General features: G+C 40.0%; 1 protein-coding gene across 2 annotated transcripts; it reads left to right on the top strand.

Moving 5' to 3' along the window:
• Positions 1–906: 906 nt before the first annotated feature.
• LOC104377262 (tropomodulin-2) lies at positions 907–22,575 on the top strand. 2 transcript variants are annotated; one of them, XM_009984020.2, is made up of 9 exons: positions 907–1,032; positions 2,770–2,926; positions 14,442–14,564; positions 15,942–16,028; positions 18,718–18,848; positions 19,466–19,573; positions 19,850–19,993; positions 20,320–20,464; positions 22,541–22,575. In XM_009984020.2, the coding sequence occupies exons 1-9, from the start codon at positions 907–909 to the stop codon at positions 22,573–22,575; spliced, it is 1,056 nt and encodes a 351-aa protein (XP_009982322.1). The 2 variants fall into 2 exon arrangements, with proteins under 2 accessions (XP_009982322.1, XP_009982323.1); XM_009984021.2 differs by lacking the exon at positions 19,466–19,573.
• Positions 22,576–24,050: the final 1,475 nt, after the last annotated feature.

The raw sequence follows: 24,050 nt of genomic DNA, 5'->3' as shown, positions 1-24,050 counted from the left end.
TGTCATATGACAAATTATATGACAATGACTATTGTAGCCATACAAATGACACTTTTGTTACTGATCATTTGGGATCATCTAACAAGGAACCACGTTCAAGTTTTAGAACTTAGAGAGTTTGTGAAATACTAAGTGCTTATTTTTTCATAACCATGTTTTGAACGCCTGCAGGTACCCCGTGCAGTAGACTAATTTACAGATGATCTTTTGAGCTATAAGTAGCATATGCCCACGGCAAGGATTGTTTTGATGCCAAGTGCTATCATTCGTAGCCAAACGTTTTGAAATAAGACTACCAACCAACATACTTTGAAGCTGCTTAGGTAACCAGAAGGTACCAAAAAGCCAGCCAAGATGATGTGGGTAAGCTTTCAGCCATCAGTAAAGCTGGAATAAGATAGAAAACCTCAAAGCATAACATTTTGTTTCTTGTTTGTCAGTGTTGAACTGTTTTCTGTGACTCTAGCACCTTCCCCTGCCATTAGCCAAAAGAACAAGCTGATACTCCTGTTTCTAAGCAAATTAAATATACCAGATTTATATCTATGGAAAAGGATAGGTTCCCAAGGTTTTTTCTTACCTATATCTCAAAGCTTCTCTTTGCTGCTGCACCATGAGGTTCCCAAGCGTACCATACTCCTCCTTGCTCTTCCTTGTCTACTGCTGCCCAGGCAGCCCCAGCGCTTCCCACAGCCCCTCTGCTGAGCCAGGACACCTCGCTGCTTTGTTTTCGTCAATAAAGTGTAGATATGACTCTCAGCATACGGGCTCTTTAGGACTATATCAGCTAAATGGAGATGCTCATAATGCTTTATTGTTAACAGTGAGTGAGCTGCAGGAAGCTCAGTACTCCTGGATGGTTGAGATCTTGAAGAGCAGCATCAGTCGAGCAGTGCAGCAGGAGCCATGTCTCTGCCCTTCCGAAAAGAGTTGGAGAAATATAAGAATATCAATGAAGACGAAATACTCAGCAAACTCTCAGAGGATGAACTGAAACAGCTAGAGCATGTTCTCGATGACCTTGATCCTGAGGTTAGTAACGGGGACCAGGGGGATCATAGTTCAAAAGCTGCCTATTATAAATGCCACATACTGTAGCATTTTATTTGCATTCTGCTACAGTAGAGGCAGTGTGCCCTAAAGGATAAGCAGCTCAGCTAGGGACATTTTGGTTTTATTCCTGCTGTGATGTACTTGCTTTTGTACAAGTGTGCCCTTTCTCTGTGCCTTGTCTATTTAGACATGAGCTTGTCTGCAATCTAAATCTTCGATCATGTTTGTACACTGCAGCATGATGAGAAGCTTTTTATGGCTGCTATTTCTGAGCACAGCAATAAACAAACATAACGTGTATTTGTGAAGATCAGATCTTTTGAACTTCTGAAATCTCTTGACTGTGTTATTCAGCACAGATATTTTTAGCTGAAGAGACTATATTTAGGCATGATGAAGAAAACTAAGATTCAGCTACATAACTGTCATTTTCTAGAGATCAAGGATAATTTGGATATTTGAAGACATTCTCACAAAGAAATTAAAGATCTCTGGCCTGGGAACCACTTGGTCCTACAATGACGAGGTTACAGTCACAGCGTGCTGGTTGGGAATTCTGACTGTACCTACCCAAAAGCTTCCAAACTGATGTAGGAGTTTGAAAACCAGCAAGTAAACTGGCAGATAAAATCTGTTCACTCTGGAGACAAAATAAATTTGAAAAAACACAATAAACTAAAACTTATAGTTTTATAGCACAAATTTATCTAGAAATTCAGAGTGGGCTTTACTGTTCTCTCCCTCCAGGCTGCCACTTCCCTCACTACTACCACTTCTACAGTGCATTTTCTGGTATTTTCAGGTACTTGACATCTCAATGGAGACACAGAAACATTTTAAAAAAAGAAAAAAAATACCATTTGTAGTCAGGCTACATATGTGCAGTAAATTTGTAGCACTCAGGGCACGTTTATGCGTGCACAGATAAAATATCCAGTGACTTGAGTTCATTGGATGTGCCCAGGATTCACTGGATATTTGTCATGGATCAGACTTACTGTGCATGTTCTGGCCAACGATGGAGTGTTTCTGCAGTGCTCTGGCGCATCTTCAACATGTTGGCTTTACTGCACATGCACTGCAAAGTCCATGTACTGTATTCTTTTCTGGGATTTCCTGGGCAGAGATGTGGGAGCCTCATGCATCTTCCTATATTATGGGATGCAGATGCAATCACGTGGTCACACAGCTACATGTTTAAAGTGGGGCTTCATCTGCTTGCTTCCTGCATACTCTAATAGCTGAAGTCCACCTAACTCACCAGTTACTTTCCGAGTGTGCCATTCATTTCTGAAGTCCAAGAGACATCTGCATTAGAATGAAAAGAACTTCTGAAAAATGAAGAGAGAAAAATGAGGGGAAAAAAGATTAAATGAAGAGAAGAAAACGTAGAGAAACCTTATCCTGGTTTATCTGGATTGCAGACTCTGTGGTTATAACGTGTAAAACAAAGGGCTCTGACCTTGCTCAGTTTTTTGGTGCTGTGATTGTAAAGGTGGTTAATAAAAATATTAAAAGGTGGTACAGATAAGACGGCTGGAAGATACACTGGTTTTAATGGTTACATTTACATAACGTGCGTTATTGCTGTCAACAAAGAGCATTATGTGAAGTGACATGAAAAGAATGGTTTCACTTAAAAAAGCATTGAAATGAAATTTGGAACGCTGTATGAAATTGTCTCATCTCCTTTACATGCCTCCCTCCCTTTCACAGAACGCCTTGCTTCCAGCGGGATTTCGGCAAAAGGACCAGACCACTAAAGCTGCCACAGGCCCTTTTGACAGAGAACGCCTGCTCTCCTACTTGGAGAAGCAAGCGCTCGAGCACAAAGACAGAGAAGACTTTGTACCGTTCACAGGGGAAAAAAAAGGTACCGTCCGTCTTTGTATTGCGTTGAGTAACGGACTGCCTGGGCACAGGCATCCACCGCCGCCTGGCCTTTTTGTGGGATACACTGGGATGAAAGAGGCGGAGGCTGTTACTGTGCAGGGTGAAGCTCAGGAGTCAGATCTAGAGCTCTCATAGCTGGAGATGAAGCGGTGGTTTTATCTGCTGCGTAGCGGTCTGCCTTGCTGCTCTGGAGTGATGACAGCAGGTTCCATCAGGCAGGTGGGTATGGGAACACACAAACGCCAGTGCAGAAAAGGGCTCAATCAGCAGCTCCCGCATCAGCAAACGCCTCTGCTTGCAGTCAAGGATGGACAGAGGTGGCCTCGCTAACCTCACTGGGACTGTTCCCACATTAAGCATTGGGCCCATGCAAGGGTACTGTAGTGGGGGAGGTGTTTAGGAGGAAATGTATAAATGCCTTTCTAAGTAAGTATTGCTTACAATTGCTGTAAGTAATAGCTTAGGGAATACACTTACAAAAAATAAGTATTTTTCCACTTGTTTACTAGCACATCTGGCAATGCTATTCATGCAGGCAGTTTCTCTGCTTCCTTTTGTCCTACAGCAGGAAAAAAAGGGAAAAACAGGAAAACCTAATTCTAATCATTCAAACATAGGTAGGATAACCTTAGGGCAGGAGCAGTCATATTTTTAAGCAATGTTCCTGTAGCACCATTACCTCCTTTTCCTCATTTATATACAGTGAATAAAATGCCTGCCTCAGGCCACCCCTTCATTCAAGAAGGAAGTTGTTATGTCTGCATCCATTTTTGACCATCTGATGAATTTGCCATTATTTCAATGGGACCAGCTTAAGGGAAAGCAGGTATTTCAAGAAAGTCAAATACAATGTTTTTTACTTTATGTATCATTATCAAAGATATAAAACGTTATTTGCAGGCCAAGAGTTCTTTCTGTCTTTGCATTGTGTTCTCATTCTTTGAAACAACGGGTTTAGACATGGGAGGCTGTTTTCAGCTTGATCTGATTGATGTGTTATTTTATCATGCAGCATATTCTTTAGCCTTTTTTTCTCCGCCATAACTCACACTTACTGCTATTCACAGAGTTGGTGCTGAGCCCACTGAAATGCAGTGACACTGCAGTGATCCTGCCGGTAGCAGGAGTGATCAAGCACAAACTGTACAGAAAAGACGACAGTTTCTTGTATTATGGATTTATTATCAATTGTTTCGCTTTTCCAGTCTCCTACACACTGCTGTGTTAGCAGTACAAGTTACTGCTTGCAGGTCTCTATGTATTTATACTAATGCCTTCAGTCAGGTCTCACCTTACTGATATTTACTGACTTAGGGCTAAGACTTTGTATTTTGCACTATAGTCATGCCCGAGATGTCCAAACGTGCCTGAAACATAAGCACACAAAAAACCAGCAGTGTCTGGAATTGCATATACCCATAGGACTGGTGCTTGATCCGTGCAAAACTAATCCCTCTATTGTCCCTGACAGTGTTATCGTACGCACTGGCTTGTTTATTCTATTTCAGTTTTCTTTTGATGAGGCTAAAGCAATATTATTCCTATGTTTGATTCCAAATGCCCTTAAAGTGCTCATTAGCGCTGCTTGTTAATTCCTGGTGTCTCTGGTGTGGAAACACCACTGCTTTACAAACACAGATAACCACACACATCACTTTCCCTCGGCGCAGAGTGAATTCAGCCATGCTAGCATTTAAAACTATTCTTACCTTGTTTTTTGATTCGCTGTGATCATTTACTTCAAAATTACAATTTTAAGAATTATCACAATTTCAAGGTTATGAAAGCATTTTAGACTAAGGGAATTATTCCCTTAATTCCTCCTGTTCCTTGTACAACACCAGTTCCCGACAAACTCTTCAGTATCGGTTTTAGCAGATTAAGTCAAATGAAAACAACTGCAGGTTCTGTGATTTCTGCAGTCATTTTACAATCATAATTTAAACACAAAGAATTCTGCTAAATTTTCCTTGATGTCAAAGGCCAAATACCATGAAAACATCCTTTTTTTCTTTGTTAATGTTACAAATAACTGAATTAATCTGAGATCTGTATACCTGATGAAGTCCAGTACCTTGACAATCAAGAACTGGATGAAAAGTACAGTGTCATTTTTGTGCTGCTTTAAGGGAACCGGCTTTGAGAAAGCATCTGTTTATTTAGAGCTTGAACCCATATTGGTACTTGTGTCTCTCTTCTGCCCTCAATTTGGCAGGAGGTGTCCTACAGAAAGATGACCAGACTTCAAGAACTGGGCTCCTCTGTCTCTTTTCCTTGTTCTTCTTTCCCCTTGGCTCTGTACTGCAAAGACTTCATGCAGAATCTGAGCCTTGTAAAACATATGATTGAGATCTCCGTCTACCAAATGTACTGAAATCTTCCTATAGATTGTATGATTATTCTGCTAATTGGGTGACTGATGAAACATGAGGAACGTCACGTAAAGGCCATGTGTGGCTGGCTCTGGATCTTAGAATCTGTGCTTGTAACTGCAGCATTACTTATTTTGACAAGCTTGATTGAAGAGACAATAACAGAATGACTGTATAAAATATTAATGACTTGATTTTCATTTATACTAAGATGTTTTCTGTGTGAGGAAATAAAGCAATCCTGCAAAGACGTTTTCAGAATATGATACTACATGCTAGATTTAAAGTCACTTTAATTAGAGAATAATTAGTATTCTTCCAAAGCTTAGTAATTAGTTCAGGATAGATAATTTACATTTCTAAAATGTGTCCTCAAAAGAAACTGAAGAAGAGTATCTCTTGAGGAAAAGCTTATTCTTCACCTTCTGCATGCTGATGGTTTCTAAGGTGTATTTACAGACTGGTAAATATTTATATGATTATATTATATAGATGCCTGTTAAATGATTTCTTTACATTATAGCACCACTATAATGCAGCCATATTGTAATTAGTCCTAAATTAATTTTACACTAATTCTACTAGTTGAAAATTAAGTTCTGGGGCAGCTCCAAAATGCATCCAGTTGTGTATAATTAGAAATGGGAGGTGCTGATGTCAATGTGCTGCTGGCACTGTTTACCACCTGAGAATATTTGTGTGTTGGTAGAGTTAGAATATATCAAATGTTGTTTGAGCTTTTGTCACTGTTTTGTACTTTGATATTTTTCTGCCACTGGAAAAGCATTTATTTTTTCAAATGTAGGAGGTGGGATGCTTCTTCCAAGTGATAAACATAGTAACTGGTACAAAAGTCACTTATCATGCAAAGCTAATGCTGACTTGAAAATTCAGTGATGAGCTGAAAAGAAGGTGGCATTTAAAACATCCTCCTTCCAGAATGGTCTGTGATACATCATTGCTGTTTATCTGGTGTCTCTGCCTCTCTTTTCTTGTGTTAGTGTTTTAATGGAGAGTTCTTGACCAAAAAGCAATACCAAACAGCTGCCGAAGGACAAAATTCAGTTGCCTAAGTTGGTCTCTATGTGCTGAACACAGCCATCAGGTTTTGATTGTGCTAGAGAACAAGCCAAAACAAATTCCAGAGCTGATGAAGATATTCCGAGTGGTTAAAACACAGGAAGTGTTAATATGAGCTCAAGGTGGGGGGCTGGTCAGGCAGGGAATTGCCTTGTTTTTTATTGTAATTGTGGTTTTGAGAGGTTGGAAATGTTTGGCAAAAACAATCAAACGTGTGGCATGCATTAGGGTTTTGGCCCTCTGCCATATTTCGGCTGTTAACGTACTACATTAATTGCTGTACAAAAAAAAAAGTTTTAAGCCTGTGTGGGATAGCTCTCAAATGTCAATGAAAACCCAAGTTTTGTGGTCAACCAGGGCCAGAACAGTCACCGCCTGACAGCCACACACCCGAACTGCCCACTGAGCGATTTTTTCAGGCCGCTTTACCCTACATCCTCCCTAACACAAGCCAGGGGCAGGTACCTCGTTTGAACATCCCATGGGTGTTGGCATGCAAACGATCTGGTGGCTTTCAGGAGCTGTTGAGCAACACAGCTGTTCATCAGCCAATCCCACCAACAGAGGGTTCCTTATTAACGAGCAATGGAAGTGTAGGGAGCTAAGGCTGATAATTGTAGCCATAGTGATTGGCAATTTGTAAGTGTTTATTTTATGTATTTTTGGATTAGTTCCTACTTAGGATAGACATTCTAGAAATCCTTACATAGAACCTATGAACCACAGAAGTTACTTAGGCTGACTCACTGCATTTAACACATTCAGCTGGAACAGCTGGTTATCACACTTAGGTCACTGTGGAGCCTTTTCTGTATAATTTTCAAGTTCATGAATGGTCCAGGAATACAAAGGAAAGGTGGAGAAAGTAAGGGGCAGTGCAGGCACAGAAGATTGCAGAGCAATGTCAATGCTGCATGTTTTCTCTTACTGCATGTGGTACATACATCTGATCTCAGTTAAGATCTGAGTACTACTGTAATACAAACATAAACTATTAACATTTCTGTTTCTGCTTTGCTGCAGTGGTTCTCTTAACTACATGATACTACTGAACCGTAATTGAAAAAAGTTCTCTTTTTGTGAAATATCATTAGATATGAAAATATGAAAAGTTGGCCATGCCATTTTCAGTTGCTATAGGGATTGCTGTTTCAACCCTTCGCCAGTATCCCTGTTTTCTGCAAGGTCTTCCGCTGCTTGCCAAACCATTCCATTTTGGATCCAATCCATTTCTCAAAGTCATGGAAAAACTCCAGTGGATTGGGCTATTATTATCTGTGGCTGGAAAGGGAACACGCTTGTATGTGATTAAATGCTAACATTTTTAGCCAATTGATAAAGGGAAAAGGAAGAAAATAAGGATGATTAAACGAGAGAACTTTTGGCCAAATCCCTGTTTTCAGTTGCTCTGGCACAGACCATCTATCTTGAATGTCGTGCTGTGCCAAGCAGAGTATCAATATGCAGCACTAGTAATAACGACAGTCATTTTCAGAAGGTCAAAGTATTAGAGTGGATGCTAATGGGTTCCAATTCCAGTTTCTCCAACCGACTATATAAAAACATTAGAGTTTAGTTCAGAGACACAATATCTTTCTCAGAATGACAAAGGCAGTCTTTTCACCCCCACCACTGAAATAGTTTAAATTTTTGCCACCGTCTTGTTCAAGGCTTCAGTTTATAACCGGTGTTTGTTTCTTAAAGCATTGAAAAGTGCTGCAGTTGCTGACAGTGACGCCTCTAGCCAGTGCCTTTCACTGCTTGCTTTTGTAAGACCCTGTTTTAGTTGCTTATGACTTTGCCAAACTCGCACAGTTCACACTGAAATTTCCCATGCTGAGAGTCTGCCTCGGCTGAATTTTTGGAAAGTGTCAGCAAAAAGGACTCAGCTGTTTCCAAGAACAAGATTAGGAGAAAACACATTGTTTTAGCCATCTAAAGTAAATTTTTCCAGCTGTTTTTTTTATGAGCTGCAGTGCCTCCATGCTTTGAAGAAGGGTCTTGAAACCTATGCCCTTTGCCATCCCCAGGGAAACACACTTGCATTTGGCGTCTTCAAAATATTGTACTTGTACATGCAGTTTGTTATAGTGTTCTCCAAATATTCCCCCTGCAGTGAGTATTAGCCATGTCCTCAGAGCTTCTGCCTGCATGAGCAGGCAGCCCGTGTGACAGCACGGCAGCACCTAGAGAGACCTGGCGTGGGCGGCTGGAGCGTGCGTGGGCTGCGCGGGGTGCTCTTTGAAATCGCTCATCTGAGAGGCCACTGTCACACCAGGACCAAGGGCAGGGAGACTCCCTGCTCTGACAGCACTCCCCTCGCTTTGGAAGGGCACTGAAAAGGAGGAAAAGAGTAAACAGCCAGCAGAGAGGCCGGTGCAAGAGAGGCAGAGGGATTGGTTTTTGAGGAGCTGTATGTTCGGCATGAAGGGCTAGATGTGGCAGCTCTGGGGAAGGGAGCTGTAGAAGAGAGCAGTGGTAAAGAGGAGAGGGCAGAGGGAAAGGAGGTGGTGGGAAGGGTCAGGGTTCAAAGAGGAGCAGGACCAGGACACACAGAAGACACGGGGGGCAATGAGGAGAGGAACAGAGGAGCAGGATATGCAGGATGAGAGAAAAGAGGCCAGAGAGGAACATAACCAGTGCAGCATCTAGCTTTGCCTAAGTTTCAAGGTTCTTGGATGTCCCTGAGAACCTGGAGCCCAGTGGCCCAGCTTGACTCACTCCCTCCTCTGCTGCCATTCCACATCAGAACTTTCTGCTGCTGTTAGTGAAGCAGATGAATCCAGAGGACTGCTGGAGGACTACAGAGATCCTAACTGTTGTGATAATCCATTTGAGGGTCTGATGAAATTCTGGGCTTCCTTCTGTTTTAAAGATATAGGTTGGCTTTTGTTTATTTTTATTTGAGAAGGTATACTTTTCAGAATTCTTTAAAGGGTATTGCTAAGGTGGTAGAACCACAGCACGCTGATCAAACTCAAAGATGCTGCCGCAATTTAACTTTGTTCTTTGTGTATATGCACAATAGATTTAGTAACTTTGGAAAGCTGAACTTTGCAATCTTCCTATTCCATGATCATAATTTTTAAGGCATAGAATATGCAGACACTAATCCAAGAGTAACAGTACAGTGGCAATTATGATACTGCATCGTAACCTACTCCTAGCTTTCAGTTTCACACTTACTTGAACTTGGCCTGTTTTCTTCATAATACAGATTTATTCCTAGCAAGAAGTAATTTAGCTCCATTTTCATAGAACTCCATAAAGAAGTCTAAGGAAGCTTCAAAAGAAAAGAACAGTGCAAAGTGGAAAAATTGAATCAGGTGCCTGTGATTTATGCAAAGCAGATTTCCAAGATTATTGAATTTCACTTCTAAGGTCAGTGTAGCATTCTGTAATTGAAAATAAACAGGCACTCACTGTAGTCAGTGATTCACTGAAAAGTAAGAGATAACAAAAGTGTAACCAGATATTTTCTTGAAAGTAAAATAATCTGAACTACAGTTTATGGGAAAATAAAGTATATTATGTTTTACAATCATGGCAGAAAATGTATTTGTATTATAAAAGTAAGTAACTATCCTTAATAAAATTTATGTTAAATAAAAAGACATTTTTACAGCTAGTATAAATGGGCTTATTTCCCATTGCTCTGTGCTTTGTTGAGTTTTGGTTTGTACAATTTTGGTTTGTACAAGGTGTGAATAAATTTGTACTACATAAAAATGGTGGCAATTGATATTTATTAACAAAAGTCTAACAACATAAGGAAGGCAGAGAGAACACATACCAGAAATTATGTTCCAAATGCAGTAAACTATAAATGAAGATGAAATCCTCAAAATGTTTTTAGATTGGACACACTAGTAAAATCCTACCGACTATACTATTCAGCTTACTTTTTTTTTTCCTCTTATATAACCATAAACAAACAAACTTGCTTCAGGAAAATACACTTGAAGTAGTTCTCTGCTCATTTAATGCATTTTCTAGATGTGTGCATGTAGTTGTGTAGTTAACTATTATTGTACAAGGAGATGGAGGTAGGATATGTCTCGGTTCCTTGCTTTACTTTGACTTTGCTTTAATGGGACATTTGCGTAATGCAGGAAATCAGAGCTTGCTGAAACCAAGTGGCAAAATTACATCTATGGTTTTATGACTGCACCCAGTGTATTTCTTTTTTTCATAGAATTCCTTTTATCTCAGTCTGCCTTTCTGTTTCTTTCTGTAGTCCTTTTTACTGAATCCTTCTCTCTTCTCTCTCTTTTTTTTTTTTTTCTCTGAGCCTCTTTTGAGTAAAACATGAACCATATCATATTTCAATTTGAATAGAAGTTTTGCAGTGTGTGAAAAGGAGTAGGTCTGCGGTTAGACTGAGCCAGGACAAATCTCTACTCACTGCACTCACAGTCAGAAAGTCCTCTGGGTTGGAATGAGCAGCCTCAGTCTTCATCCAGGTCACCCCAGGCACATATGCCAGTTTGACCGAAAGAAGGGGAGAAGTGCATTGATTTACACTTAAAATTTCATGTTGAAAAAATGCACTTTGGTTTCCAGGCATTTTGAGTTTCTATGCATGTTTAAAAATAAAATTATATTTTAGTGCTTATGTTTTTTTTACTGGAATGAATTTTGTTTTGCAGTTGAACACAAAAATATATTATTTTTGTACATAAATGTAGTTATCTTGGTGTTGTTAACACTGATGTAGCTCAAGTATGCTATGTATGAACATAACTTTATTCACTGTGTTTTTTCAGAAGGATAAGCTATTACTATTAAGACCTAGCACAGAACATTAGCATATTCTGGAGGCAAAGTGTAACACAGCCAACATTAATTATACTACATGAGATGTTGTAATAAAGTACCTTCTAAAATACAGCGTGAATCTAAAGAGCACCAAGAGCAGCAGGCTTTCTTCATAAATCTCATTTTAAGATAATAAAACATCACTAATCTTTCAAGGCTTCTTCCAAATAATACATTTTAAATTTAAGCTGGACCATTGAAACAAGCGAGCCACAATCCATATTTATTTTGTCAGTGAATTCCATAAGGGCACTGTATAATGAATTTACAATGTACAGATGTGGGACTAAGAAGGACCTCCTGAATATCTAAACTCTGTCCTTAAAATAATGAAGGAAAACTAGTTAGCAGCCATCTGTAAACACAGACACACAGTTTTGCTGCTGGTGAACAGGTAGTGAATTCCTAATAACGTGCTAAATGCATAAGCTCTTCTAACCTCTGCCTGCTATGCTACAGCATCTCTTCACAGTGGGATAATGCAAAAGAATGTTCTTATCTAGATAGCAGAAAAAAGAATATTTTTAAAACGCCACTGGACGCCAGTAAGGCCCACATATATTAAAGATATATATTACCATCTTGGACATGACCTTGCCCCCTTTAAATATTTCATATAACCAGTAATAGAATTTTTTTCTAAAACATTTGCCAAGAATGCTTTAAATGAAACTATCATCGGGACTCATATACACATTTAAAAAGCTTTGGGCTGCCATCCAAGAATTACATATGCCTGAAACAAATGCTTAAAAATTGTATTCCTGTATATGTGAACCACACAGAAAGAGTATGAGCCTGCACTGGTTTCCATTAGCCCTGGATTTCTTGCTACACAAGATGTTTGGCCTACCCACATCCCATGAACGTAGAGAAGGACTAACTTAATACATACTGTGTCTGGTTTGCACAAGACTTGAGGTCCTGTGTCCCCTTACAATATTAGATGTGGAAGCATAGACTTCCATTGGTACTTTTTAACAGTCTGGCCGGGGTTTGGGTGTGTGAGGAATCACTTCCTGTGAGATGTTTCATGTGAGCTATGGCTCTGGAGTATAGCTGTTAGGGGGTAGTATTATCCATCAGGATAAAGATAAGTAGAATTCCATCAAGATCTCAAACGACCTCCTGATTGCTTGAAACTCATGTGGAACCAACAGTGGCCTGAAAGGAAAATATTTTACAGGCAGTTCTCTTCACTATCGATTGTTTACTCGGATATTCTGATCAATTTTGGTCTTCTAGCTTCCAACATAGTAAGGAATTTTTTTCCTTATCTGTTATCCTTACCAGTCAAGCTGGCATCAAGTTAACTGTTGGTCAGCGGTGTCTGGGAGCTGCCATCTAACACTTCCGATTAGGTAGTAGTACAGAGAGAGTCTGAAATCTTAGCGCCTGTGCTGTCATGAAGACCAGAGAGCATGACTAATGTATCTTCACAGAGTATTTCTCACCCCAAATTTCCCCTTGACTTAATTTGATGTTGCTGGGATGACTGTCTCTGATTCATGTCACCCAGTGCATGGTGAAAGTGAAAATGATTCCTACCTTTGGCCCACAAAGGCTTTTCTTTTCTAGAAGCTTCTTCTTAAAACATTACTTACTTAATATATCGCATGAAAAATGAATCATAATATGATACTACTTTGTCTTTCTACATAACCTTCTGTCCAGCTTTGTACTTAGAAATTTAGCCTTAGTACAAATATCTCTAGGGTAAATAACTCGAATCCTGAGTCACTAAACTTTGCCAGATTGTCAGAATTTTCCATTACAATTTTTTTTGGAGCCTATTCAGTGACTTCAGACATGGAAGCTGACAGTATAGAAATTACTGTGGACAAACTTGTATGAAAAAGATAAATTAATTGGGTATCTCTACATGAAAATTATACTTTGGACCATAATGGGAAAAAATTAAGACACGGAAGGATGCCAGTATTGAAAAAACAGAGGTAAAGCATCTGTAATTCAACACCAAATATCAGAACTGCATTTATTAGTGGTAACATAATAACAGTTAAAATTAACTCTTTCAGAGATGTTTCAGAAAACCACAGGATATGTTTCAAGCATTACATTTAGAGTGTACAAACCTGTACAAATAAGACAATTTAAAGGTGACAGTGGGCCAAAGCCACTTGCATCCAAGGTCATCACAGCTTCATTACAATGGGATTAACTAAAGCCTGCTGAAGAAGTAGAGGTTAGGGACAAGGTGAGGGGAACCACTCCACAGTGGACAGTAGAACATGTCACTGCTCTGATAATTCTGTGAATTGCCACCATATGTTGCATGTGTATGTATCATCTAATGTATTACTGTCTGTAAAGGTTTGGTACCTGACCATATTGAGTGGGAGAAAAGCCCCTGTCGCTGCTGGTGACTGAAGTGCTGCTCCAACTCTAATTTCCAGTGCCTCACTCTAAGCATTTGCAGCTACATCATCACACTGCTGAGGTTAACTATATTAGCAAGCTAAAGGAGCAGTCGGACTTTTTGTGTCGTTTCTGCATTTATCCTACAGTTTTCTCATTTCAGCAGAAGGACTGATGGTCTCAGTCTTGGGAGAATATCACATGGGAACACACACCTGCTGATCCCAATGTAAGAGCAGTGTACAAGGAGACACAAATAGGTCAGGAGTCTTTCTTGGGGAACATCTGGTTCAGTTCAGACTTTTCAGGCCTGCACAGATGATCAGGAAAAGGCTGTTTATGTGAATGATCATCAGGAGACAGAGGATAAATACTGATGGAGAGGCTGGGAACAAAACTGAGGTACTGGAAGAGAATGGGTTTGCTGAGCTTTCAGGCTCTTGTATAGGATTTGGTAAACTGAAAAGTTCTTGCAGTAGAACCACTTCTAGTGCCTCATTTAAATATAAGGTTGAAATTTCTGCAAGTTGCTTGTGTAGACTTGAATCTGCCTATTTAAAGCTACAAGAACTTCAGAAAAATCCCATCTGTGACTGCTCCTGGCATTTTATTTTAGGAAATTTGCTTCCACATTAACAATCACCAACACAGAGCAGAAGTCTGCACCTTTTATTTTTAGACTCTTAAGATCCTGGTGTGAAGTATAGCATCAAGTAGGAAAGAGGAAAACATGCATTTGGTATATTTCCAAGCAGTTCCACTGTCACAGACCTATTTCCCCACTTCCAGGAGGCAAAGGATTGTTCCAATAAATCATTACTCACTCTGGCTTTTTTCTTCTCTTAGGAAAAATATTTATTCCTAAAGAAAAACCCATAGAAACCCATACAGAAGAGAAAGTGACCCTGGATCCAGAACTAGAAGAAGCCCTGGCCAGCGCTTCAGATACTGAGCTCTATGACCTTGCAGGTTAGATAATATATAGGTATGATCCCCCTATATGTCCAGTCCTTCTCTGCCTAGACCTGCCACCAGGAATGTCTCATGATCATCTCTCAAGTACCTGCTGTTTCACTATACAGACAGGTGGCCAGCTTGTGGGCCACACATTGCCCATGGGGACTGCAAGCATGACTCCATAGCTGCTGCATTTTAGACTTCTTTCATCTACTTATTGTTGATGTGGCAGGCAAGGGGAAAAGATGAACCAGATACCATGATTTGGGGAAGGGGAGGGTAGATGGTAGACTGCAGGCTGGGGTGTTTGCATTGTAGTGGAGACGACTGATCTTATTGCATTATAATGTAGCTGGCATTTTCATAGAACAAAGTTCCAAGTTTTGCTCAGCTCTGGTCAGTGTCCAGCCATTCGTGACAGAATTTGTAGGTGTTGAAGTCTAATGAAAACCAGTAAGTAGCACACCTACTGCTGGGAGTTCTGAAAATAGTCTGTAACAGCAACTAAAGAGTCATTTGCTTACAGAAGAAAAAGTACTTTCATAAGAAAAATCTGATGATAGAAGTAAAAATGTACATTAAGTTAATAACTTATTTCATGCATGATCCTACAGAATGAAGTCCAAGTAGGTAATTTATGAGAGAAGTATCAGCAAACACAGCACAATTTATTCTCTGACACTATGGAATTTCATTTGCACAAAAGATAACTTGGCAGCTTCTTTTACAGAGTTTCGGTTTCTTTTGTCATTTCTCTCATAATAGTTTATATCCTCACTATTTATTTTAAAGTCTTGGAATGTATTGTTTTTTCTTCTCAAGCACATTAGCATCCATGTGCTTCTATAAGAAGCCCCAGTGTGAGTGCCAATTTATTAAGCTAACCACACATACAGTCAGACTCTTCTCGGATATGCCAAACAATACAACAAGGAGCAGTAAGAGGTTCAGGTCATATATTGCAGGGGGAAATCATTAGGAGCGTTGCACTGAAACAAGTTACCCAAAGAGATTGTGGAATTTCCATCCCTGGATGTTTTCAGGATCGTGCTAGACAAAGCCATGGCTGACCTGGTTAATGTCGGCAACACTTCTGCTTGAGGGGAAGGCTGTACAAGATGACCTGCAGCAGTTCCTTCCAGCTGGCATTTCTGTGATACGCGTGCTACATTGATTCAGTTGTTCAAACACTTATATTAAAAGTGTCTCTATCTCCAGTATTTAGACCACCTAAAGACCCTCCGTACAAGCAAGCATAACTCAGAGTTAACATTTTGTAAAGGGGGTTTTGTTTGGGGAACTAAACTAGAATCTGTAGCAGATATTTTTCTGCAGTCTTTGTTCCTGCCACTAACATTGTATCCTGTTGCTGGTATTTACACACTGTAGCTGTTCTTGGAGTGCACAACATGGTCAACAACCCAAAATTTGATGAAGGAGGAGCCCGCAGTAAGGATGGAAAAGGAACCGTGAGAAGTAAGCAAGCAGATTTCTCTTTTGGGTTATACGTTATCTTTAAGGACTTGTACACCTGTAGTTTGGGTGTATTGGTCTAAATTAGTGTAATGTAGCTAGGCCTTACCTTGATTGAGCTAATTAATCCTGAGGGGTAGCTCTTTAAAGTAAATACAACCTTAAAATTCATTGTCTATGATGACAACAGTACTATGCAAATAAATCATTCCTAAGGAGCTTTGTTTTCCTGGAGAGCAATACCTGGCTCTGCAGAGGTGCTTGAAAGGATGTGAATATTTAAGAAGCCAAGACATACATATTTTCATTCCATTTCAGTTTAGACAGTGGACAGAAAACAGTGAGCTGTAGCTAAGAGGTGGCCACACCACAGCCCAGGCCATCTCACTCCGAGTACCTACATTTACAGAACTGAAGAACAACTTGTAACCATGGGGCTCAAACACAGCAGAATCCCTGGCAGAGTCTCATCTGTGGCCAGAGTCACATCAAGCCACGTTCACAGGGAGGCGGAGGCTACACGGATGCACTCCTGCCCCAGCTACGCTCTCTGATCCACTACTTCCACCTTAGTCCCGCGGCAGTGTGTTTAAGCATCATCTGTTATATGGTTCCTTAGGTACATGGGAAGCATAATCATTCAGGAAATCCCCAGCAGAAACAGCTGTAGTTACTAAAAACAAATCCAGAAATGTTTGCACTAAATAAACAGATTTTGGTGAATCGGGTCTTAGCTTAGCAATCGACAGGAGGCTGGACAGGGGGAGAAATGGGTATGTCTGAATTCCAAGTTTTTCTTGAGAGCTGCCAAGCCTCCCTCCAGAGCTCATCACCTCCAAGCTCTGAGATATCAAGTGGGCTAAACTTTGGTTTTTAAGACAAAGTTGTAGAATGCTCTTTTCTAGGGAAGCAGTACTCAACAAATGTTTTTTCTTGTAAAGCCGTAAGAACAGCAGCTATCTTTACCAAGGACTTTCATTTCCATACTTCTTTGCCAAAGGGGAGGTGGGAAAATAGACAGGACACCGCGTCACTTCATTTTTCTCAGGATTAAAACTGCTCTGCAAGCCTTTCCAGTGGGCCCTGTGCAAGCTGCCACCTATCTCCTAACAGGACACTGCATGCATTACTAATCCACATAGATTTCAGATTATTTTTGTTGTACCGAGTCAAAACATGAGCTATATGAGAGTCAGCTAAACTATGCTCCAATCACAGACTTAAGACCCAGAAAATCACCGTCACATTACTTTATTCTTTGGTCCAAAAGCAACACCTTTCCTTAGCTGTGTGAAATGCTTCAGTAAAAGCGGGAGACCTCTCAGAAGTTGCCCATCAATGTGGCAAAACAGCACTATTATTAAAAAAAAAAAAAGATAAAACTCCCAGGAAGCAGAAAGTGAAAAATACTGCTAACTCTAGACTGAGTATACTGTGATATCTAACCCGAGCACAGGGTGTAAGTCTCTCCCTAGCTCCCAGTTTGGCAGAGGGTTGCCACAAGCGCAAAAAATGCTTTGCTGTTTTTTGTTTACTTTCCATCATTGAATCCAAAATAGGGTGAATTCTCTGTATGCGTTTTCCAGTAGTTTTAGTTTTCCTACTCCCTAGGAAGGCTGGAGCATTATTCAGGCATATGTGAAGTCTCTCAGGGAATTACTACAGAAAAAGCTCAGGGTCAAAGGGAGCAGAGTGAAAAGCAGCTCAAGGTTTGTGTGTGACTTCATCTCTACTACGAGTTCTAAAAAATATTTTTCTTTTGGCCTACGAGATGGCATGAACTTTACCCATTGCACTGAACAGAAACACACAGTACATTGAGACTCGAGCACAAGTCTTCAAATAACTGTCTGCAACATAAAATAAGAGGGTTTAAACATACTTGTGGCCAGTAATGTATTCCTTTCCTGCCTCTGGTGGCTTGGGTGGTCAGAGGTTATAAATTAGTCTCCACAACTATTTGCATGGGAATTAGAAGTGCTAATTGTGTTCTAAGCTATGATTTTTATGTATCTCTGAATATTTATAGCTCATAGCTGGAAACATTAAAAACTGTATCTTTTCAGAGCATGAACACTCAAAGACTTTGTAAATCTTGGTTCTGGCAGACGGACTTGCTTTTCATGGTTTGATAGCTTTATTATTTAGAAAGTGCAGATGTTGCAATTTTACAAGAGCTAATTGAATTTATAGTAAGGCGGATAGCATCAGCCTGGGAAAGGAAACTGAGAAGCCTCCTGATCACGTTCCTCTATGTTAGCACAGTCTATACGTAGGTGCAGTGACATTTTCTCACCAATGTAATGGGCAAGTTCTGAGCACATCTTCCTTTACAGATGTTAGACAAAAAACAAAGCAGACCTTGCGGTATATTACATCCTATACAATAGTCTCTAAAGCTGCTTTGGCTCAAATTAATTGTACTGAGACTTCTGTACAGAAAGGAGGAACTTGCACTTGAGGATACAGTCCAGCCGCTGTGACCACAGCCTCCAGTGACATGCTCCTGGGTGCATGGAAGGTGCAAAGGGCATGGCAAGGATAACGGCTAATTCTCCTGTTTGAGTTTTGTGGTTCATATAAACCCTTTCTTAAATGCTACAGTACAAACCTAAACAGGAATCAAAAAGCCATACTGTTACTGATGATGCCCGTTCCTTGCATCAACATTTCATGAGATCTTGTATTGCAGATGTGGTGAAAGGTGAGAAGGTCAAGCCCATCTTTGAGGAGCCACCTAATCCGACCAACGTGGAAGCAAGTTTACAAAGGATAAAAGCAAATGATCCTAGTCTCATAGAAATTAATCTCAACAACATAAAGGTAGATGCTGTGGTTTCACTTACACTATCATAGAAGAGCTTATTTGAGTATTTCCAAAGCCTTTGCCTTTTATCTTCAAATTTTGTTTCTCTCTACTGTTCAGGAAAAGCGGGACACACAGGGGAGGGGTATGGAGGGAACTGTTGTAGAGGCTCCAAGCTTGTCAATGCCTGATACTGAATTAGATGCCAATTAAAAGCCCAAGAGGTGACTCCCTCTGGCTGCCTTTCTTTAGCAGATTGTAAAGCGAGATATCTCACAAGCACTACATAATCATCACTGGCCAAAGGCAATTAGCCCACACATGCAAATGGAGGAGCTGGCATGCGGAAACTGAACAACTGGCAGCAAAATAGGAAAGTAGCTCAGAGACCAGTCACGTGCTTGCGTTGGCCTGACCCAGTTAAATGCAGTACCAGCATCGTGTCCTAGCACAGGCCTCCGCAGGCCGCTGTAAGCAGAGGACACTTTGTGCATTTTGAGATACTCTTAAAAGCATCAAGGATGTTTGAATTGCATAGACTGTGACTATTGATCAATCAGCTTGAGAATAATTAAAATCAATGTCTAGCAATGTGACTGGCTTTCCTAATTACTGTTTTGTCTTCTTAATGTAGAATATTCCTATTCCAACACTGAAAGAATTTGCAAAAGCTTTGGAAAGCAACACGCATGTGAAGACATTCAGCCTTGCAGCTACTCGGAGCAACGACCCTGTAGCTATTGTAAGTTTAAACACTGCTTGAGAAAAAAAAAAAACAAACGCACAACAATTTTTAAGTAGGTCTATGTCTGCTTTAGGATACTCTCTTCGTTTTCCTTCACAGAATTTCCCTGTGATGATACAAAGTAAAAGTGCCATGTCTTCTGATCTGCCTCTGTGTTCTAAGCTTATTTGTGTTTTAATTCTTTGTAGGTACTAAACTGTGTTTTGCAGATTTCCTGTTATTCCCCAAAACTCTCAAGATGTTATCTCATATTCTCTCTTCTTGACCCTTCAGGCATTTGCAGATATGTTGAAAGTGAACAAAACACTGAAGAGCCTTAATGTAGAATCCAACTTCATCACTGGCACGGGTATTTTGGCACTGATAGATGCACTGAAAGAGAATGAATCCCTGACAGAGATTAAAATTGACAATCAGGTAAAGAGGGAGCATGGAGTGAGTCTACTTGTTTCCTTTCTATACAGATTCCCAGAGGGTTCTCCTAGAGGGCTCTGGCAAAGTCAAGGCTGCCTTTGTGGCTCAGTCATTCTGCAGCTCATGTCCCATGCCCATGCAACCAAACAGTGGAAAACTTCTAAATAAAACTGATCAAAGCCAAATATAAAGCCTAGAGCAAAATTTCTAGGGATGGAATTCTCTTTGTAATTTGCAGCTCAGTACTGAAATATAAGCACTTATTTATTTCTCATGTGAAAAAAAAAAAATTCTTTTCTTTTGGGGATGTTTCACCACACCACCAACAGAGGCAGCAGCTGGGGACAGCTGTAGAGATGGAGATTGCCAAGATGCTGGAGGAGAACTCCAAGATTCTCAAGTTTGGATACCAGTTCACAAAGCAAGGTCCAAGAACCAGGGTAGCAGCAGCTATCACTAAAAACAACGATCTGGGTAAGATGCTACTACATCTACTCATCATTTGTTTACGTGAGCCAAGCCCTGACCTTCCTAGACACACCTATTTGTCTGTACATAAGATTGAATTTTAACTCTACAACATTCAGTCTGCCATGTGAGGGGTGATGCATAGCTCCACGGACTCTAGAATAGACAACAGTTGTCTTCTTCCACTCCTGGGAAGGAGAGTTACTTCAGCCTTTTCCATGGAGCACCCTGGATTTCCAGCTGCCCTGTCAGCTGTTCTGGCCTGTAAGTAGAGAGCCAAACCCAGTCTGTTTGTTCAGTGAACACACAAGTGCTCACTTCTTTGCCCTGCCCATGACAGACCAAGCTGCCCAACCAAGGGTCCTGCCTGCATGAGTAAGTACAGACAAAGACAATAAATCTTTGCAAGTTTCACCTTAGTGTTTCATGCTCTGCCCTGCATGCTCAATACACAGAATATAGAGGAGGAGATGACTAGGCAGGCATAGTTTACAGTAAGAAGAAGAAAAAAAATTAACTATATGTTTTTAATCCATTCTACTTAAAAGTGAGGTGTCAACTCCTGATACCTTTGCTGGCTTCAGCTTGGGTTTGTCGCTGTGAGAATTAAAATAAAAGTTGAGCTAGAACTTATTTCTTTCACACATACTTTTTTTTTTTTAAGTTTTTATTTTTAGCAATACCTAAGCATTCCAGTGATATACTATTGGTCCTGAAACCATTAGTGTTCCAGAATGGTATTTGAAACATCACACTGACAAAAAAAAGAAAGACTTTCCCCCCCACACACTATTTAACCAGTTGCCTTTAGACATATATCCTGTACCTAATTTTCATTTTCCTGCTTTTACGTTGTATGGCTTTGTTCAAGATTTAGTAGGACAGAATATCTAACAGAAGTCAATAAAGCAAAATAAATGAAGCAACAAAACACTGAAAGTAGACACAAAAGTGACTGATGTTACACTGTAGGCTTTGGAATAATGCAGCCTGTTGGCCAAGAAAGCACTATGAAATAAACTTCCTGATAGTAAAGTAATGGGATGTTTGTACTAATATGTCGTTGTTATTGACTTTCTGTAGTGAAAAGCATTCATTCATCCAGTTTTACTGCTTTTGTTCTGTACATCAGCAGTTCAATATCAGAAACAGGACATGCCAGTTTGATGTAACACCAAATTTTGTCTCACATGAACAGGAGAACCTCACTAATCTTATCGGCCAAGTCAGACTCAATAAGTTTTTATTAGGGTATGGAGTAGCAAATGCTGCTCAACTAGATCTGCTCTACACCAGCTGTAATGTATCCTAAGTGCCATAAAAATTCACATGGCTACTTGTCAAAATAATCCTGCCCATGACAAAGCTCATGACTCTGCTTTGCTAAATGGCAACTTCAACCTACTTAGTTTCTAGTGAGAATCCAGAGTTTAACTTACTATCAGATGGCTGATACAATCAGAGCATGTAAAGTTTAAACGGATAATTTAAGGTCCAATACGATGTTTTCCTTGTTGCCAATACTCACTGATATCAGTACTTAAGAGTACTGCAAATTATTTTCTAAGAGGATGTGATTATTGCTTACCTATAGTATACACTTGTGCAATTAGAAAAGTTACTAATTTTTTAATGCCTAATGCTTCAGTAATCCAGAGTACTGCCATTCGGACTAGAGCAGACCAGTATCAGCTTAGCTGGGACACAGCGGCTTTTAAGAAAACAATAAAACTGTAACAAAAATCTAAATGGAGCCATTGGGAGGAAGCACTGGAAATGGTGATTTCTTCATCATCTAAGACCTTTAGCTCAGAATATGATTTTTATAGAAAATGTATTCATATGAACACTTAGCAAAATTCTATGGTCTGTAATATAGACAAGTGCGGTTTAGATGCAATTGTTTTGTTTAGAATTAAGACCTGTGAAGTACAGCATTTGTGGACATCATCCTACTGCATATTTCTTAGAAGCACCTTCCTTCCTATTCATTTAACTGGGAAGGGAGCGTGTCAGTGAGAAAAGTCCTTAGGCTCTTGGGAAAGCAATAATGACTGGTCTTCTCTTGTTTTATTGCTCTAGTTCGTAAAAAGCGGGTGGAAGGAGAGCGGCAGTAGCCACGCCACAGAGGATGCAAGGCAAGATTGGATGCCACCACCAATTGCAATCTCAGAGTGTTCTCTGGTCAGAATGGAAGGCACTGGAAAACTATTACAATGAGAGTCGCTCATTTCTGTTAATGTCTCCTTTTAACCTTGAAAACACAGCCTCTTAATTTTCAACTTTCACAGTTCATTTTTATGAGAAAGATTCATAGTTGGTTTGATTTTAATGAAAAAATGTTTTGCAGTATCTGAATATATCTGCCAATATGCAGAATCTTAACTGTGTTACTGAGCATAAGCATAACATATAGTGACTCTGACCCTTATTTTAAACACTTTTTGATATGTTAAAATATCATCTTATGGATAAGGGATTTCTCTGCTGAAAACAGAAATTTTAGGGCCAAGTTCTGCAATGCCTTATGTTTGTGAATAATCCTTCCTTATGTGTGTATAGTCCTGCGAACTGAATCCTGCAATGGGATGCTCCTAGGAGTAGAACTAGTAATGCCAGTACAAGTTTGCAGGGTCACACCCTTGAGCCTCTCTCCTGCAGTAGGATCGGGGCAGCTGGAACCACATTGGAACAGCACCCTTCTACTTTCCTAGGTCTCCACCCATCCAGGTCCAAGTGCAGGATCACACCTAGACGTATAAACATTATCAAAGCCTACTTGTTTACATAAGCTTAGGTTAAGTGGATCGTTTCTCAATGTTACACTGATACTTGTTATCCTTACTCCATGTTGTAAAGTAATATTAGTGCTGCCAATCCTGTAGACTTTGAATGTTTCGTTTTTTTTCCTACGCCAACAGGTTTTTATTTGCTACTAGAATGCACAGTTTACAGCTATTAATCTAAACAAGTATTTAAACAAGTATTCTGAGCAATATTTGTTTTGCTTTGAGCCATGTGTTTGACTTTTTTTAGTTCTGGTATTTATGTACATTTGTTAGTATTATAGAACTGTTCTCAGGACCTTTTAGATGAAGATTTTTAATTAAATAGTTAAACCAGGAGAGCAGCTGTGCTACCAGGAAAACACATTAAAAGGGTAGTTGTGACAGCTACATAACATACATTTAAAGGCTCCAGTTGAGGTTTGTCCCTGTGTCACAAGGCACTTAGATATTCATGTCGGTGCTTGGCTGAATAAGGACAGATTTAAGCATATGCACGAATGCTTTGCTAAATCAGGGCCTTAACTCAGATGCTGGACATGGTCTTAACCTAGTAGAAAACACTCGTGAAGCAGCAGCTGACCCCAATACTCAACAGCATCAAAGTTATTGTAAGAATTCAGTCTGATGTTTCATTTTGAGTATTTTACAATCTAAAACTATTCTCTACCACTGTTTTATGACTGCCAACAGTTGTCTCTGACTAACAGCCAGAGGCTCGTTTTGGTCACACGTACGCACGTCGTGAGAGCTAGGGGAGACTGGGGTTAGGGGTGTCGCACGTACCAGTGCTTTCTGAAGGCTGC

The sequence above is a fragment of the Tauraco erythrolophus genome, chromosome 14, assembly GCF_009769465.1.
Source record: "Tauraco erythrolophus isolate bTauEry1 chromosome 14, bTauEry1.pri, whole genome shotgun sequence".
NCBI lineage: Eukaryota > Metazoa > Chordata > Aves > Musophagiformes > Musophagidae > Tauraco > Tauraco erythrolophus.
Note: the sequence above shows the minus strand (reverse complement) of the source record. Positions and strands in the feature narration are given on the sequence as shown.

Bases quoted from the DNA above. Each gene is read 5' to 3' on its own strand.
- LOC104377262 (XM_009984020.2), top strand. From the start codon at position 907: ATGTCTCTGCCCTTCCGAAAAGAGTTGGAGAAATATAAGAATATCAAT. The intron at 2,927-14,441 runs GTACCGTCCGTC...TTCTTCTCTTAG, and splicing joins GTTCACAGGGGAAAAAAAAG to GAAAAATATTTATTCCTAAA. The intron at 19,994-20,319 runs GTAAAGAGGGAG...CACCACCAACAG, and splicing joins AGATTAAAATTGACAATCAG to AGGCAGCAGCTGGGGACAGC.